The 13,750-nt window shown below is 37.4% G+C and overlaps 2 protein-coding genes across 15 annotated transcripts in view; both read left to right on the top strand.

Annotated features, from left to right (window-relative positions):
* Positions 1 to 13,750, top strand: part of LOC311077813 (complement C3-like) — a 501,390-nt gene that overhangs the window by 463,350 nt on the left and 24,290 nt on the right. The gene's annotated exons all lie outside the window — the stretch shown is intronic.
* LOC311077821 (complement C3-like) overlaps positions 1 to 13,750 on the top strand; it is a 72,922-nt gene that overhangs the window by 35,112 nt on the left and 24,060 nt on the right. For both annotated transcript variants that reach the window (XM_084106452.1, XM_084106451.1), the window contains 12 exons: positions 48 to 190; positions 408 to 614; positions 724 to 784; positions 1,057 to 1,140; positions 6,081 to 6,284; positions 6,492 to 6,567; positions 6,710 to 6,869; positions 10,069 to 10,164; positions 12,561 to 12,717; positions 12,895 to 13,058; positions 13,136 to 13,294; positions 13,683 to 13,742. In XM_084106452.1, coding sequence (XP_083962578.1) covers positions 48 to 190; positions 408 to 614; positions 724 to 784; positions 1,057 to 1,140; positions 6,081 to 6,284; positions 6,492 to 6,567; positions 6,710 to 6,869; positions 10,069 to 10,164; positions 12,561 to 12,717; positions 12,895 to 13,058; positions 13,136 to 13,294; positions 13,683 to 13,742 — 1,571 coding nt within the window. The remainder of the gene's footprint in view (positions 1 to 47; positions 191 to 407; positions 615 to 723; positions 785 to 1,056; positions 1,141 to 6,080; positions 6,285 to 6,491; positions 6,568 to 6,709; positions 6,870 to 10,068; positions 10,165 to 12,560; positions 12,718 to 12,894; positions 13,059 to 13,135; positions 13,295 to 13,682; positions 13,743 to 13,750) is intronic.

The raw sequence follows: 13,750 nt of genomic DNA, 5'->3' as shown, positions 1-13,750 counted from the left end.
GAGCTGCTGCTTTAAACCCTTCTGTGTGTCTGTGTTCCTCCTCAAAGGCATCTGTGTGGCAGAACCTGAGGAGATTATAGTTTTTAAGAGCTTTTTCATTGACCTCAAGATCCCTTATTCAGCTGTGCGCGGTGAACAACTGGAAATCAAGGCCATTATTCACAACTACACACCAAGAAATCTGAAGAAGGTAGATCGGATTTGATATTAAAAAATATTTTTTAATTTATGTTATACATTAAAACCATGTTCATCATAATGACTATTTCTGCAGGAGTCAAATCATAGACATATCAGAAATATCCTCTATCATCACAAATTTCATGTTCAATTGAAATGCATTTATTTTGGAGGAAGTTTCCTCTAGATATTGAAGAGATTTGTGTCTCTCTCTCCTGTTTTCACAGGTGCGTGTGGAGTTTATGGAGACAGAAGATGTTTGCAGCTCTGCCAGTAAGAAAGGCAAATACAGAACAACAGTAAACATTGACAAAGGCTCCAGCATAGCGGTTTCATATATGATTATTCCCATGACTCTGGGACATCATGACATTGAGGTGAAAGCTTCAATATTTGAGTTTTATGATGGAGTGAGAAAGACCCTGAAGGTGGTGGTACGTCTGACGGGATTTCTGTCAATTTTGATTTGGTCATTTATTACAGTAATGTAATCAATAGATGTTTGTCATATTTTGAATAGAAATCTCTCTCTCTCTCTCTCAGTCTGAGGGTGTGCTGACTCCATTACACAGACCAAACGTGGAGCTCAATCCTATTAAGAATGGTGAGATTTACTGTGAACCATACAATTACACTGCTGTGTTATACTTGCATTATACAACATTACACACATTATACTTTCAGCCAATTATAAAAAATAAAATAAAAACTTTTCTAAATTTCGTTATAGTTCGAGTTAATCAAGAGATCAGAATGAACTCCTACACTTTTGTAGCTACTCCTACTCTTACTCACCAAAAGTGTACAAAATTTCACCAACTCATTACTCTTCCTCCATCTTCCTCTTTGTCTCTGTTTCTCATCCCAAATGAACAGGGGAAACACCTGTAGTTATTAGAGCTGAAACACCAGCTGATTGGGTTCCAGACACACCTGCTATCACCTACATCTCCATTACTGGTGAGGAAAAATATGTTTTCATGAATGTGCAACATCCATCTACTCCTCCGGGAGTTTTAGCACTTGTATGAAGATTGTTCCTCAGTACTTAATGCTGGGACTGGTTTGTAATTGGGTTTGAACGACTTCATACTTTTTAAAGTCGACATTTATGTGTTGAAAGTCGAGTTGACTAGTCGCTGATGACGTCATTGATGAACAAATCAGCTATGGCATATGACGCTCCTACATAACAGCTTATTTTTATCAGTTCTTTTGTCTTTTTGTCTTTTTGGATTATTATGTTTATCACAGATTTCTGTTCATTCTAAATCAGATATAGATAAAGATTACATATAAATGAATGCATTAGTGTAAAAGAGTGCCATTGCGTGTGAATTAATTTTACCTGGCAGCGTCTCTCTACTAATACTGAAGCTGTGGGTTTTAGTTACTAAGAAATATATGGCAGGACAGTTTTTAGTTTCTAAGCTATTTTATTGATAAATCACAGAACAGAATTTACAATACATTACTGCACTACAGAAAGATTCTGTACACGCGATCTTCACGGGTTGTGTGTGTGTTGTAATCGCACTGGGTAGTACATTAACATTAGCTCAAATGATATACAGGGAATCTTAATAATTAATCAGGAATATGATTAATATATATTGCATATTACAGTTACATTAAAATTATTGAAGATGAAAAATAGGTCAATTGTATATATCAGTAACTCATCACAAGGCACTGTAATTTACTCATTAATATGTCAATATTCCATTCTTCATATCAATTATCGTGATATCTTTTACTGGAAATTAATGTAATTATCAAACAGTTGTTTGTCCAGCAAACGGCCGTAAGATTAACTTATCAACTTTTCAATAAAGTATCACTTCTTATAATTTCAGGGAAATTAGTTTCTGGCCATGGAAACTATTCTCCTGTCCTTATACAATTTAGGTTACTGAAAAGTAACAAATCGTAAAGCTTTGTAGCTAGGATCAACAAATCATTGACTTTGCAATATGAGCAGACAGACAGAATCAATCAGGAATATATTAGATTTTAATAATTGAACTAATAATACATCGAACTACGAGTATAAAAACACTACAGTTTACACGAGTATGCATACACAAGATACAGAACACATAAACAAATAAAACATTACCAAACTAACACGAATTAAAATAGGAGTGAGAGAGAGAGATCCGAAGATGAGAGAGGTGAGAATGAGCGAGTGAGGATGAGAGAGCAAGGAAAGAGATCATCTGAAATGATCACAGTAGACTAAATCACAGACAGTAACCTTTTGAAAGACAACAAGGAATCAAATCACCTTGAAAAAGGGAATAGACAACCTTAAGCAGCATTTAAATCTCTTTAGAAAATAATTCTTGCATGTGGCCTCGTTGTGACTGCGAAAGACGAGCGTGCGTGTGTCGTTCTTTCGGAGCTAGCGTGTTCTCTCGTGTCTTCCGGGCCGAGCGCGGTCGCGGGAATTTAAAGGTCCTTTGAAAGCGAAGTTACTAAATAAATAATTCAGGCTAAGTTCATTTTCCCTCGTAGATGGAAATGAACAAAGGAGAATATGAAAACAAAGGCAAAATACTAAAAGAAAAGAAAAGAAAAACGGCAAAAACTCCCAAGGAGTTCTGGAACCGGGAACCTCTCACATGACGAAGTGCACTGAGAAATTTCCTGAGTCGGTCTTTTATGGAGTTTCTTAACTTACGCCTACTTCGCGTACGTGAACCAATCATCTTAGAGTATCTCGAGCGGGAAAAATGATTCTTTGTCTTGTCAGGAGAACTTATTTGCATAGTTTATGATGGTATAAAATTTTGTCATTTCTACCCAGAAAGATTGTACACACAGAATAATACTTTTTACTGTAATCTCCTATGTATGAGTGGTTCAGGCAAAACGAGACGGTTAAACAGAACAATGAAATATAAACAGTTAAGGATACAAAGTTACAATCACATGCACGAATAGAGGCATTTAAAAGTTCGTTCCTTCAAATAAACGTCATAAACGAAGTGAATATAACCTAGGAAACACACAGGAGTATATGAAAAATGACATGCTTATATTCTAAGTTTAATGTTCAAAGTTCGTGTATGTGTGTGCGTTAATGTGTGTGTTGGAATGTCGGTCGCGTTGCGCTCCCCATTATCTATCTTCCAGAGGAACTGGATGAGCTGCTGAAGCTTGGTGGTCATAAACTTTATGACCTAGCACTGAGGTAGGGTTACAAGATTCGATTCCAATGGGAGAAACATTCTTCAAAAATACATCTCAGAGCCACACACTAGAAAGATCATAACTATGATCAAAACAAAACTAATCAAACATGCATGCATACAGGAAGGTCAGATACAAGTCTGAGTTACATACAAAGGACGTTTGTGTGTGTGTGTGTGTAAGGAATGTCTATAGAAAGTTTCGTTATCTCTCTGGCTGAGAGAAAGGGGGTTTGGAATTCTTTTAAGCTTTGCAAAAGCTAGGAGATGCGGTGTCGTGTTGTTCTGGTTATCCTCCAAGGTGCAATAAAGTGTTCGCGAAAGACCATTTGTTGCAGACTAGCTGGAGCCCAGAGGTGGAAAGTCCAGGGGTCAGAAAGTAAAAGTCCTGCCATATATTTATTCCACCCATGAACTCACACAGCAAAAACTCCAGTTTTAAATGAACTCTCCTGGGAGTTTATTTGGCTCCAGACTCAAGAGTGTTAAAGTTAATGAGATAATTAAGTGATTGATTGAGTGATGATTGACCATTATTGAAGACACCTGATGTTAACAAGCAGAATCACTGAAGGAGAAAAATCACAATTTTAGTTACCATTATGGATATCGGTGTTTGATTTAGTTGGGCAGTTGACCTTTACATGTTTAACTTTAGATTTTGTTTGGCTGCTGTATCTGAGTTATAACAGCCAGATGAGCAAAGAGAAAAGGTGAACAGGTGTTGGTTATATTTTAACATAATCATCATTTAACCTGAATCACTGAACTCATTTAGAGTCTAATCTCTGACTTAAATGTATATTGGTCATAACAGCATCACAGTGATTCTACAGAATAATATCCAGATTTGTCATTATAATCCAAATGATTTCTTAAAAGTTGTTCTGAAATAAATAAATAAAAATCTTTCTTTAAGGCGCACACAAACATCAAGAATCAGTGTATGAATCTCAACAATGGTGACAAAAAGAATATTCAATTAGGGAAAGGAAATTAGTAAGACAATTCAGATCATAATTTATTCATACCGCAATGCATGATGGGAGCCATGAATGAGTTTTGATTGGTGGTACCCAGAATGCACTGCAACATGCTTTATTATTGTCACCATTGTTGAGAATCACAGGCTGATTCTTGGTGTCAGTGTGTCCAAAAAAAAAAAAAAACTTTCCAAAGTGTTTTGATCAGGACAACTTTAAAGAAATCTTTTGGATTATTTTGAAAATGCTGATTATATTGATAAGAGTATACTGTAGAATCATCGACTGCTGTAATCAGCAAGGTAAACCTAACTCTCTGAATGAGCTTTGTGATTCAAGTCAAAAGATGATTGTGTCGAAACACAACCAAAATGACCTGATCAGCTTTTCTCTTTGTTCATCTGAGAGTTATAACACTGATAGAACAGCCAAACAAAATCTAACGATATTAGTTTAAGGTTCAAGAGCCCAACTAAAGCCAACACTGATCACCATAATGGCAACTTAAAAAAAGAGATTTTCTCCTTCAGTGATTCTGCTTGTTAACATCAGGTGTCTTCAATAATGCTCAATCATCACTCAATCAATCACTAAATTATCTCATTAACTTTAACACTCTTGAGTCTGGAGCCAAATAAACTCCCAGGAGAGTTCATTTAAAACTGGAGTTTTTGCTGTGTGAGTTCATGGGTGGAATAAATATATGGCAGGACTTTTACTTTCTGACCCCTGGACTTTCCACCTCTGCTGGAGCCTAAGCATGATTTGTATTTGGGAGTTCAGAGGCCAGAGCTTGGATTTTAAGAATGAATGTGCATTTGTGTTTAGATTCAACGAGCCATGATTCATTAATTCAGAACCAACGAATGAATGACCTGCTCATATGCTACAGTGTGTGTGTGTGTGTGTGCGTGTGTGTGTGTGTGTGTGTGTGTGTGTGTGTGTGTGTGTGTGTGTGTGTGTGTGTGTGTGTGTATGTGTGTGTGAAATGCAGCAGCAGAATCCCAGATAGCATACATATCCAGGCCTCATCTGGGCCAACTATGGCACATTTGGCTCAGTTCTGGCACTGGGAAAGGTCAAATGGGCCGTATCTGGCCCACACACATCAAACTGGTTTTCAAGCAGATCGCCTGCCAATCAAACTCCCTGTGAAGGGTGAATTTTCCAGCTTTCCGTGTTTTCACTGTTATACAGTAGGGGGCGCTATTACACATCTTCTGAAAGAGTACAGAATCTCCAGATCAGAAAACATGCGAGAAAGATCTCATATCATATCACGTGCATATTTAAAATAATATGATCATCAACATGAAACAGCATATACATCAAAACTGCCTAATGTTACTGAATGAAATGTCTTTGGGGGGTGTTGATGGACTCGATCTACTCCATCTGTGTTTTGATCATTGTACTGAATCCAATCTGAATGTAGTCTTTGACAAAAAAAAAACTGTTTTTCTTAGCTTTTTGATCAAAATATGGCTTTTTTATTAAACTTACCCACATTCAAATGTTGATAAAAAAGAATGCATGAAGCTAGAATTAAAAGTTTTTTATTTTTGGGAAAATGATCAAAAACGCTGTGTATCCTGCATTAAACTTAAAGAATTTGAAACTGTGCAGATACAAAACCAAACAGTGTCAAAATGTTGCATAAATATTCCATCCTGACAAAGATAATAAAAAACTGAATTCTCAGCCTGCTCTTTCCTCCTTACAGGTGAAGAGATCTCTCAGACAGTCGAGCAGGCCATCAGTGGAGACTTCATGGGTCGCCTTATTGTCCAGCCCAGTGGTGATGGAGAGGCAAACATGATCATAATGACTCTACCTGTCACTGCCACTCATTATCTGGACAACACCAATCAGTGGGAGGCTGTTGGAATAGACCGCCGTAGTGAAGCCATTAAACATATCAACACAGGTCAGCAGGACAAATATAAGGTCAGTTCAGGTTGATTGGGACACATTATGCCATTAAGATGACTAGGAAAATGTGTCCCAATCAACCTGAATTCACCCCTAAAGAAAATGAAATAAAATCAAAAGCACACTCAAAGATGCTCTCATGAAAAATGCGAAAAATATATGTAATAAATACATTTTCTTTCTTTATCTTGTTTGTATGAAGGTTATCAGCAGCAGCTGGGTTACCGTAAATCAGATGGATCCTTCGCTACCTGGGGAAACAGGCCGAGCAGCACATGGTAAAGTCGGTTTTGTTTCATTTCATGCCTGATTTTGCTTGTCTTACATTTTTATTATTTAACATTGTTTTAATAGTAAAAAATCATTATTACTTGATTTTTATTTGATTTATTTATATCTTTCTGTTTGTCTGTTTTTAAGGCTGACTGCATATGTTGCTAAAGTCTTCGTCATGGCCTGTAACTTAATTGCTATAGAGGAAAATGTGCTCTGCAGCGCCCTCAAGTGGCTGATTCTCCACAAACAACTGGCAGACGGCTCCTTTAAAGAGGATTCACCTGTAACTCATGGAGAGATGGTGGTAAGTTGAATGTGGTCGGTTTGTGTTCACCTGTGTTCAGAAAAGAATGATGAAATAATCCAGAACCAGGTATTTATTTCTCTGTGGTTGTCAGTAGTAATACATGAAATACTCACTATAGTGAACTAGCACTGTAAAAAATAAAATCTTTAAAAAACGGTCAATGACTGTCAGCTATGGCTGCCAAACAAAATCCATAAAATATCCTAACTGAAATAAAGTGCAAAAAACAAACAAAGTGTTTTTATAGAAAAACACTTATTTTACAGCCATTTCCTGAATTATTACGATCAAACACTTTAAAAAAGAACGTAAAAATGGTCAAATGACTGTCAGCAATGGTTGCCAAACAAAAAACGTAAAATGAAAGTAAAATATCCTAATTTAAATAAAGTGCAAAAGTCATTAAACTTTTTAACAGAAACAGTTATTTTACAAATATTTCCTGAATTTTTACTGACAAACACATTAACTGTAAAAAGTGAATCTCTTGCAGTGAACTACATGCATGATTTATTGTGACTATACATCACTGCATCAGCAACTACACAGTTACTGTCTTTAAATCAGTGTTTTTCAACCCTGCTCCTGAAGGATTCTCAACACTGCACATTTTCTTTGTTTCCCTAATCAAACACACCTGATTCTACTCATCAGCTCATTAACCCATGTGTTTCTGGAGCAGGGTTGAAGAACACTGCTTTAAATAAAGCAACACACAACATATCATCAGTGTTTCTCTGCTCATCCTGGACTGAAGCTCAGGCTCTACTCTTCAACACAATTGTGACACACAAACACACCATACAGAAACACTTTAAACCCCATCAGAACATTAAACACTAACAGATCTCTCAAGATCTCAGCATCTTCACTTATTACAATCCAGACTTTATTTATACTACTACTACTACTACTACTACTAATAATAATAATAATACATTTGATTTATAAAGCACTTTTCATAAAATAATCTCAAAGTGCTACAGAGACCACATTAAACAAATTAAAATCAGAAACAAATAAAAATACAAGTGATAAAATACATAAGAAAAAACAGCTAAAAGAGGAGTTTTTAGTGCAGAGTGAGATTAGCAAAGCCTAAGGACAACTTAAGAACGCCTGCCTGAACAAAACAGTTTTAAGCTCTTTTTTAAAAGTGTCCACAGACTGGGGTTTTCGCAAATGTTCAGGGAGGGAGTTCCAGATGCGAGGGGCGGCAGAGCAGAAGGCTCGGTCTCCCATGGTGCGGAGTCTTGAGCGTGGCTGATGGAGGAGGTTTGTGCTTTGGGACTGGAGGTTACGGGTGGATGAGTGAGGGGTAAGGAGGTCTTTGAGGTATTGCGGGGCGTTGTTATAGATGCAAAGGTGGGTGATGAGGGCACTAAAGCTCTTATTGAGAATTAACAGAGGTTGAAGTTGCTGTTTTATTGAAAATAATAGAGTTTACTTTAGTTGTGCTCTTAACCCTTGAATTTTTAACATTAGTTGTATTCTGTCTGCTTTAACTGTGTGTCTCTGAAACATGACAAAGAATGCAAGAGTAAATCAGATCAGATGATGTTAGGTATTTTTTAGTTATGTCCTCATGTAGTGGCCTGATTTATTCATACAACGTGAACTCTAATATCTGATTAAGTCGTTAAATATTAGTTGTTAACTTTGCATGCCAATACTGCTGTGATACTCTGAACGATTTTATGAAGCCATCATACAGAACATTTTTTGACAAGATCATATAGACACACATCCAGGAAATGCACACTTTAAACCATTTTAAATGTGAACTCACGTCAGAGGCCCACACAAAAGAAAATTAATAGCTGAATAAAGTTTATATATATATATATTGCGCACAAAAAGTATTCTTGTCGCTTGATAAACTTAAGCCACTGTTGTCACTTGGACTATTTTAACAATGTCTTTACTAACTTTTCTGGGATGGCAGATATCAATTACCTTGCAGCCTATGGAGGAGTGAGACAGCTCTCACATTTCATCAAAAATATCTTAATTTGTGTTCCAAAGATAAACTAAAGTCTTAGGGGGTTGGAACAACATTAGAGTGAATAATTACTGAAAAACTTTTTGGGTGAACTAATCCTTCAACAACCCAGGATTTTTATAGCATGACATCCTACAGCATTTTAATTAGAAAGGCTGAAATATTTAATACATATAAAAAGAAATAAATAAAAAACATGCTTTAAATCCCTTCATTGAGACAAACACAAATTTCAAGAATCAGCGCATGCATCTCCATAATGGTGACATGCTTTATGCCGCAATGCATTCTGGGTGCATCATACAAATCTCATCAGTGGCACCCAGAATGCATTGCGGCATGAAGCATGTCACCGTTATTGAGAATCACGCGCTGATTCTTGAGGTTTGAGTGCGAAGTGAAACAATAGTTCAAAATGTTTAGGATTTTTTTTTTTTTTTTTTTTTTTTTTAAATACAGCTTTTACATTCAAACATTCTAGCCCGGAAACACACATTTCAAAGTAAAATAACTGGCTGTAGAAGTTTTTTCAGAGAAATAGTGGTGGAAATTTTGATTCTTTCCAGAGACTCGTTCATTTTCAGTTCGTTCACCAAGGGCGTATTCGTTCACTAGATCCAACAAATCCAATGCTCCGTCACATCTCATACTCGAAGGCTATTGGCTCGAGGTTCATTCTTTGACAGGTTGAAAACACCGGTTCACTGAGCTTCGCATGCTAATAGCGCCGCGTTGCTGTGGAGGGAGAGATTTCACATTTCAGTGAACGAGAAATATGAGTCAATGGATTACGTGAACGAGAACGATTCGTTCACCTCAAGGATTCGTTGAAAAAAAAAGAACGATTCGTTCACGAACGTAACATCACTACAGAGAAACGAGTATGTGAACTTAGCATGTTTCCTCAATATATACTAACATATTATGGTATTTTTATGCTTTAGTAGAGTGAAAAAGTTACATACAGCACCTTTAAGGGTCAAGAGCCCAACTAAAGCAAACACTGATTATCATAATGGTAATTTAAAAATAGTTATTTTTTCTTCAGTGATTTTGCTTGTTCGCATCAAAAAAAAAAAAAAAAAAAAAATTCAATAATGCTCAATTGTCACTCAAATTGTTATTGAATGATTAAAACACACACAAAATATGATTGTTTTGTGATATAGTCTGTTTATGTGTGCTTTATTCCAGGGTGATGTACGAGGTAAAGATGCTGATGCCTCTCTGACGGCCTTTGTTGTGATTGCCATGCAAGAGGGCAGAGGGATCTGTGCTGGATCAGTTGGTGTAAGTGAATTTGTTTCACCTCCAGTGGCCGCTCGGGGATTTCTAAAATAGAGGAAGCACAGTAATAATAGCGGTCTTGGGATCCTCTCCCAAAACATTTTTGAAATATTATTAACTGCTTTAAAATGTATTTTTGAATCACTTTTAGACATAGGGCCCTATTTTAACGATCTGAAACGCAAGTGTCAAAGCGCAAAGCGCAAGTAACTTTGTGGGCGGGTCTCGGCGCTGTTGCTATTTTCCCGGCGGGATAAATGGCTCTTGCGCTCGGCGCAAATCTAAAAGGGGTTGGTCTGAAGTAGCTTCATTATTCATAGGTGTGGTTTGGGCGTAACGTGAAATAAACCAATCAGAGCGTCATCTCACATTCCCTTTAAGAGCAGACACGCTTTTTCCTTGGCGTATTGCTATTATAACGGCGGATTTGCCAGGCGCGCGCCAGGAGCGGTTCACAGCCGAGGAGAGCAACGCTCTCGTCACGGCCGTAAAAGAGAGAGAAGTGACATTGGGGATGGAGAAACACACCCAAATTAGCTTCGGTTAAACAGGTATATAATAATGTATCTATCTATCTATCTATCTATCGTTTGTAATAATATGATTTGCAAAAATGAAAACTGCTGCTTCTGTGTAGATTAGAGAATCAAGTGTATGCGCGTTGTGCACGCTATACATTATGGTCAAGCATGCGCCCTTAAAATAGCATAATGAACAACGCGCAACGCGCCACTGACTTTAGACTAGGTTTTTTCTGGCCAGTGGCGCAATTGTTTTATGGAACAGTAAAATAGCACCAGGGATTGTTTGCGCCGGGACACGCCTCCTTTTTTGCGCTGAACCGCCCAGGGAGCGCAAGTTCATTCCCTAGTTTAGCGACGTGCTTTTGTGGAGGGAAAAGCGCGCTTTGCGCGGGTGCAAAATAGGAATGAAACATGCATCGGTGTACAAAGTCAATTGCGCTGGGTGCAAGATAGGGCCCATAAAATATAAAAAACAAAAATGAAACTTGCATTAAGGAAATATAAATATAATTGCACTCACCTTGCCTTTCACCTGAAGAAAAAAATCCATCCTTCTGTTCTTTTGTTAATGTCCGTGTTAGGCCTTTTATTAAAGCTGACTGCCTGTAGTTAACTTAGGCGTGGGGTCTTCCTTCGTTTATAATTTGCAGCTTCTGCTAGAATAGAATCTTGTTAAATTTGTTGGCGATCAAATATTCAATATTTCATCTCTCCATAATTAAGGTTATAATTAATAATTAGTTAATTGCTAAGTTAGATTAGCAGCGGGAGCAGTTTAAAATATTATCACATAATTTATGTCTCTGCAATGATTGGTTGATACACCATGGGAGGCGGCCCTCCTCTGCCATGTTCTTTTTCTCAACACTTACTGCTGAAAGTGAAATGCTTGATTGTGATTGGCTATTTTCTTTTAGTAACGGAAGGAAAAGTCTCCAGCTATGGATATGCCTCCGCATCTCTATCCCCTCAGACTCGCATAATTGCACAGTTTTCTGATTTGGACATTCAGGGAAGAGCAGCGGTGCGGTGGTTCAGACTTCAGTGATATTTTATGGTGTTACAATGGTGAATTTACAAACAAGACATTCACATTCTGAGATATGAAATTAAATGAATAACAGAGAATTTTATTAACATTAAATCATCCCGTTCACCATGTGCAGGTTTAGTGCTTCAGACTCTTATTTCCTCCTGAATCAATGGCAATGTAAACGCAGCTAAACCTGGATGTCACTTCATCTTTTAGTGCTTAATCCTGTTCTTCACACAGTTCATTGATTTACAGGCACCAAAAATTCAGTTGTGGAAATAAAAACAATTCTATCATAAACATAATTAAGCAAATGCTATATTTTGGAGAAATATTTTGACCAAAATATCACAACCTGCAACAGCTTGACTCATAACTGGACTGATTTTATAGAATTAATAAACTTTCTTAAGTCCATAAAGTGACTCCATAATAAAGTGACTTTTATAATTATTATTGGACAAGGCAACACTTTGAAGCATCTTTCCAAGCAGAAACCAAACACAGGGCCTCTTTCAAAGGTGGTTTAGTAAAAAAGTGCTGGACAGAACAAATTTTTGGTTGCTAATTTTACTTTCGCAAAAATAGTAGATACCAAAGGGGTTAAATGATTCAAGGCAAGCAAAATGTTTATATATGACTTCATTAATGTCTAAAACCTTTTTTTCTGCCATTCGACTGTATTATTTATGGACCCTTATGACAAAGTTAATCTAAAGAATTGTGATGGGTGAAATCATACAGGTAACAGCATAAATTAACCTTGAAGAGTTGGTGAATTATACAGTATGTTGTAGGATGCAGATCTAAGAACTTTTAACCTCTTACACACACTTTTATAGAGTCTACATGAAAGTATCAGGAGGGCTGTTGCATTCTTAGAAGGTCGACTTCCACAACTGACCAATCCTTACGCTGTTGCGATGACGTCCTACGCCATGGCCAATGCTGAAAAACTCAATAAAGACATCTTGATGAAACATTCCACTGAACCAATAGGTCAGTTACAAGTCATCAAAAAGTGTTTTGCTTTATTCAACATGGAATAATTCTAATCCAAACCCAATGTAAATAATGGAAAAATGATCAAATTTTGCAGTGTAATAATTGCTGCTTGTGTCAATAACAGTAATGAAACACAGTCCCGTTATTATTCCTGCTTTGCGTTTGAATCAGCCGGTAGGTCCTGGACTGTCGCTGGACAGCATCATCACTCAATGGAGGCGACGGCCTATGCTGTGCTGGCACTTGTGAAGGCCAAAGACTTTGATAAAGCAGGAGAGGCAGTGCACTGGCTGCGTTCACAACAGTCTCATTATGGTGGATCTGACACCACACAGGTACACTAACATCTCATCATCTGACTGTGATAAACAGATGCAGAACTTGTCTTTGAATGCTGTTCTGCACTTTCCAGGCGACCATCATGGTGTTCCAGGCCGTGGCAGAGTATCGCACGCAGGTGAAGGACCAACAAAACTTCCATCTGGATGTGGAGCTGTCAGTGGCAGGAAAAAGCAGACCTGTCAGATTTACCATTAAAAGAGACAATGTGCATCTTACACGGTCATACAAGGTGAGGATTAAACTCATCAACCTGCTTCAAAATGTGTGCTGCTCATATCAATTGAATGATTTTGTATCATAGTAAGTGAGGAATGTTGGGAGTATAATGCATAATTTGCATGCTTTGTTCAACCTCAATGTAAATCCCTCCCCCTAAATGTCTATAAATTTGCAAGACAACTGTCTTGAGTTTAGATAATGTTGGAAGTACTGCAGCACGTACAGCGGAGTTCTCAATAAAGAATAACTTCTGTTGAACGTGATCCCAACTGTCTCCTGGTCTCTGCTTCGATGAAAGAAAACTTTACAACAGTTTGGTCAATAAAGTATTCAGGTATCTCTGCTACATCATGGATTTCATTATCCTGCTGACTAGAGTATCTGCGTTCACTCAACAGGTGGAGATCGACAAGGACTTCAGTGTGACGGCTAGAGGAACTGGAACAGCCACTCTCTCAGTGAGTGT

Source organism: Abramis brama, assembly GCF_963993115.1.
Source record: "Abramis brama genome assembly, chromosome: 2".
In the NCBI taxonomy this organism is placed as follows: Eukaryota; Metazoa; Chordata; class Actinopteri; order Cypriniformes; family Leuciscidae; genus Abramis; species Abramis brama.
This window is presented reverse-complemented; position numbering and strand designations above follow the sequence as displayed.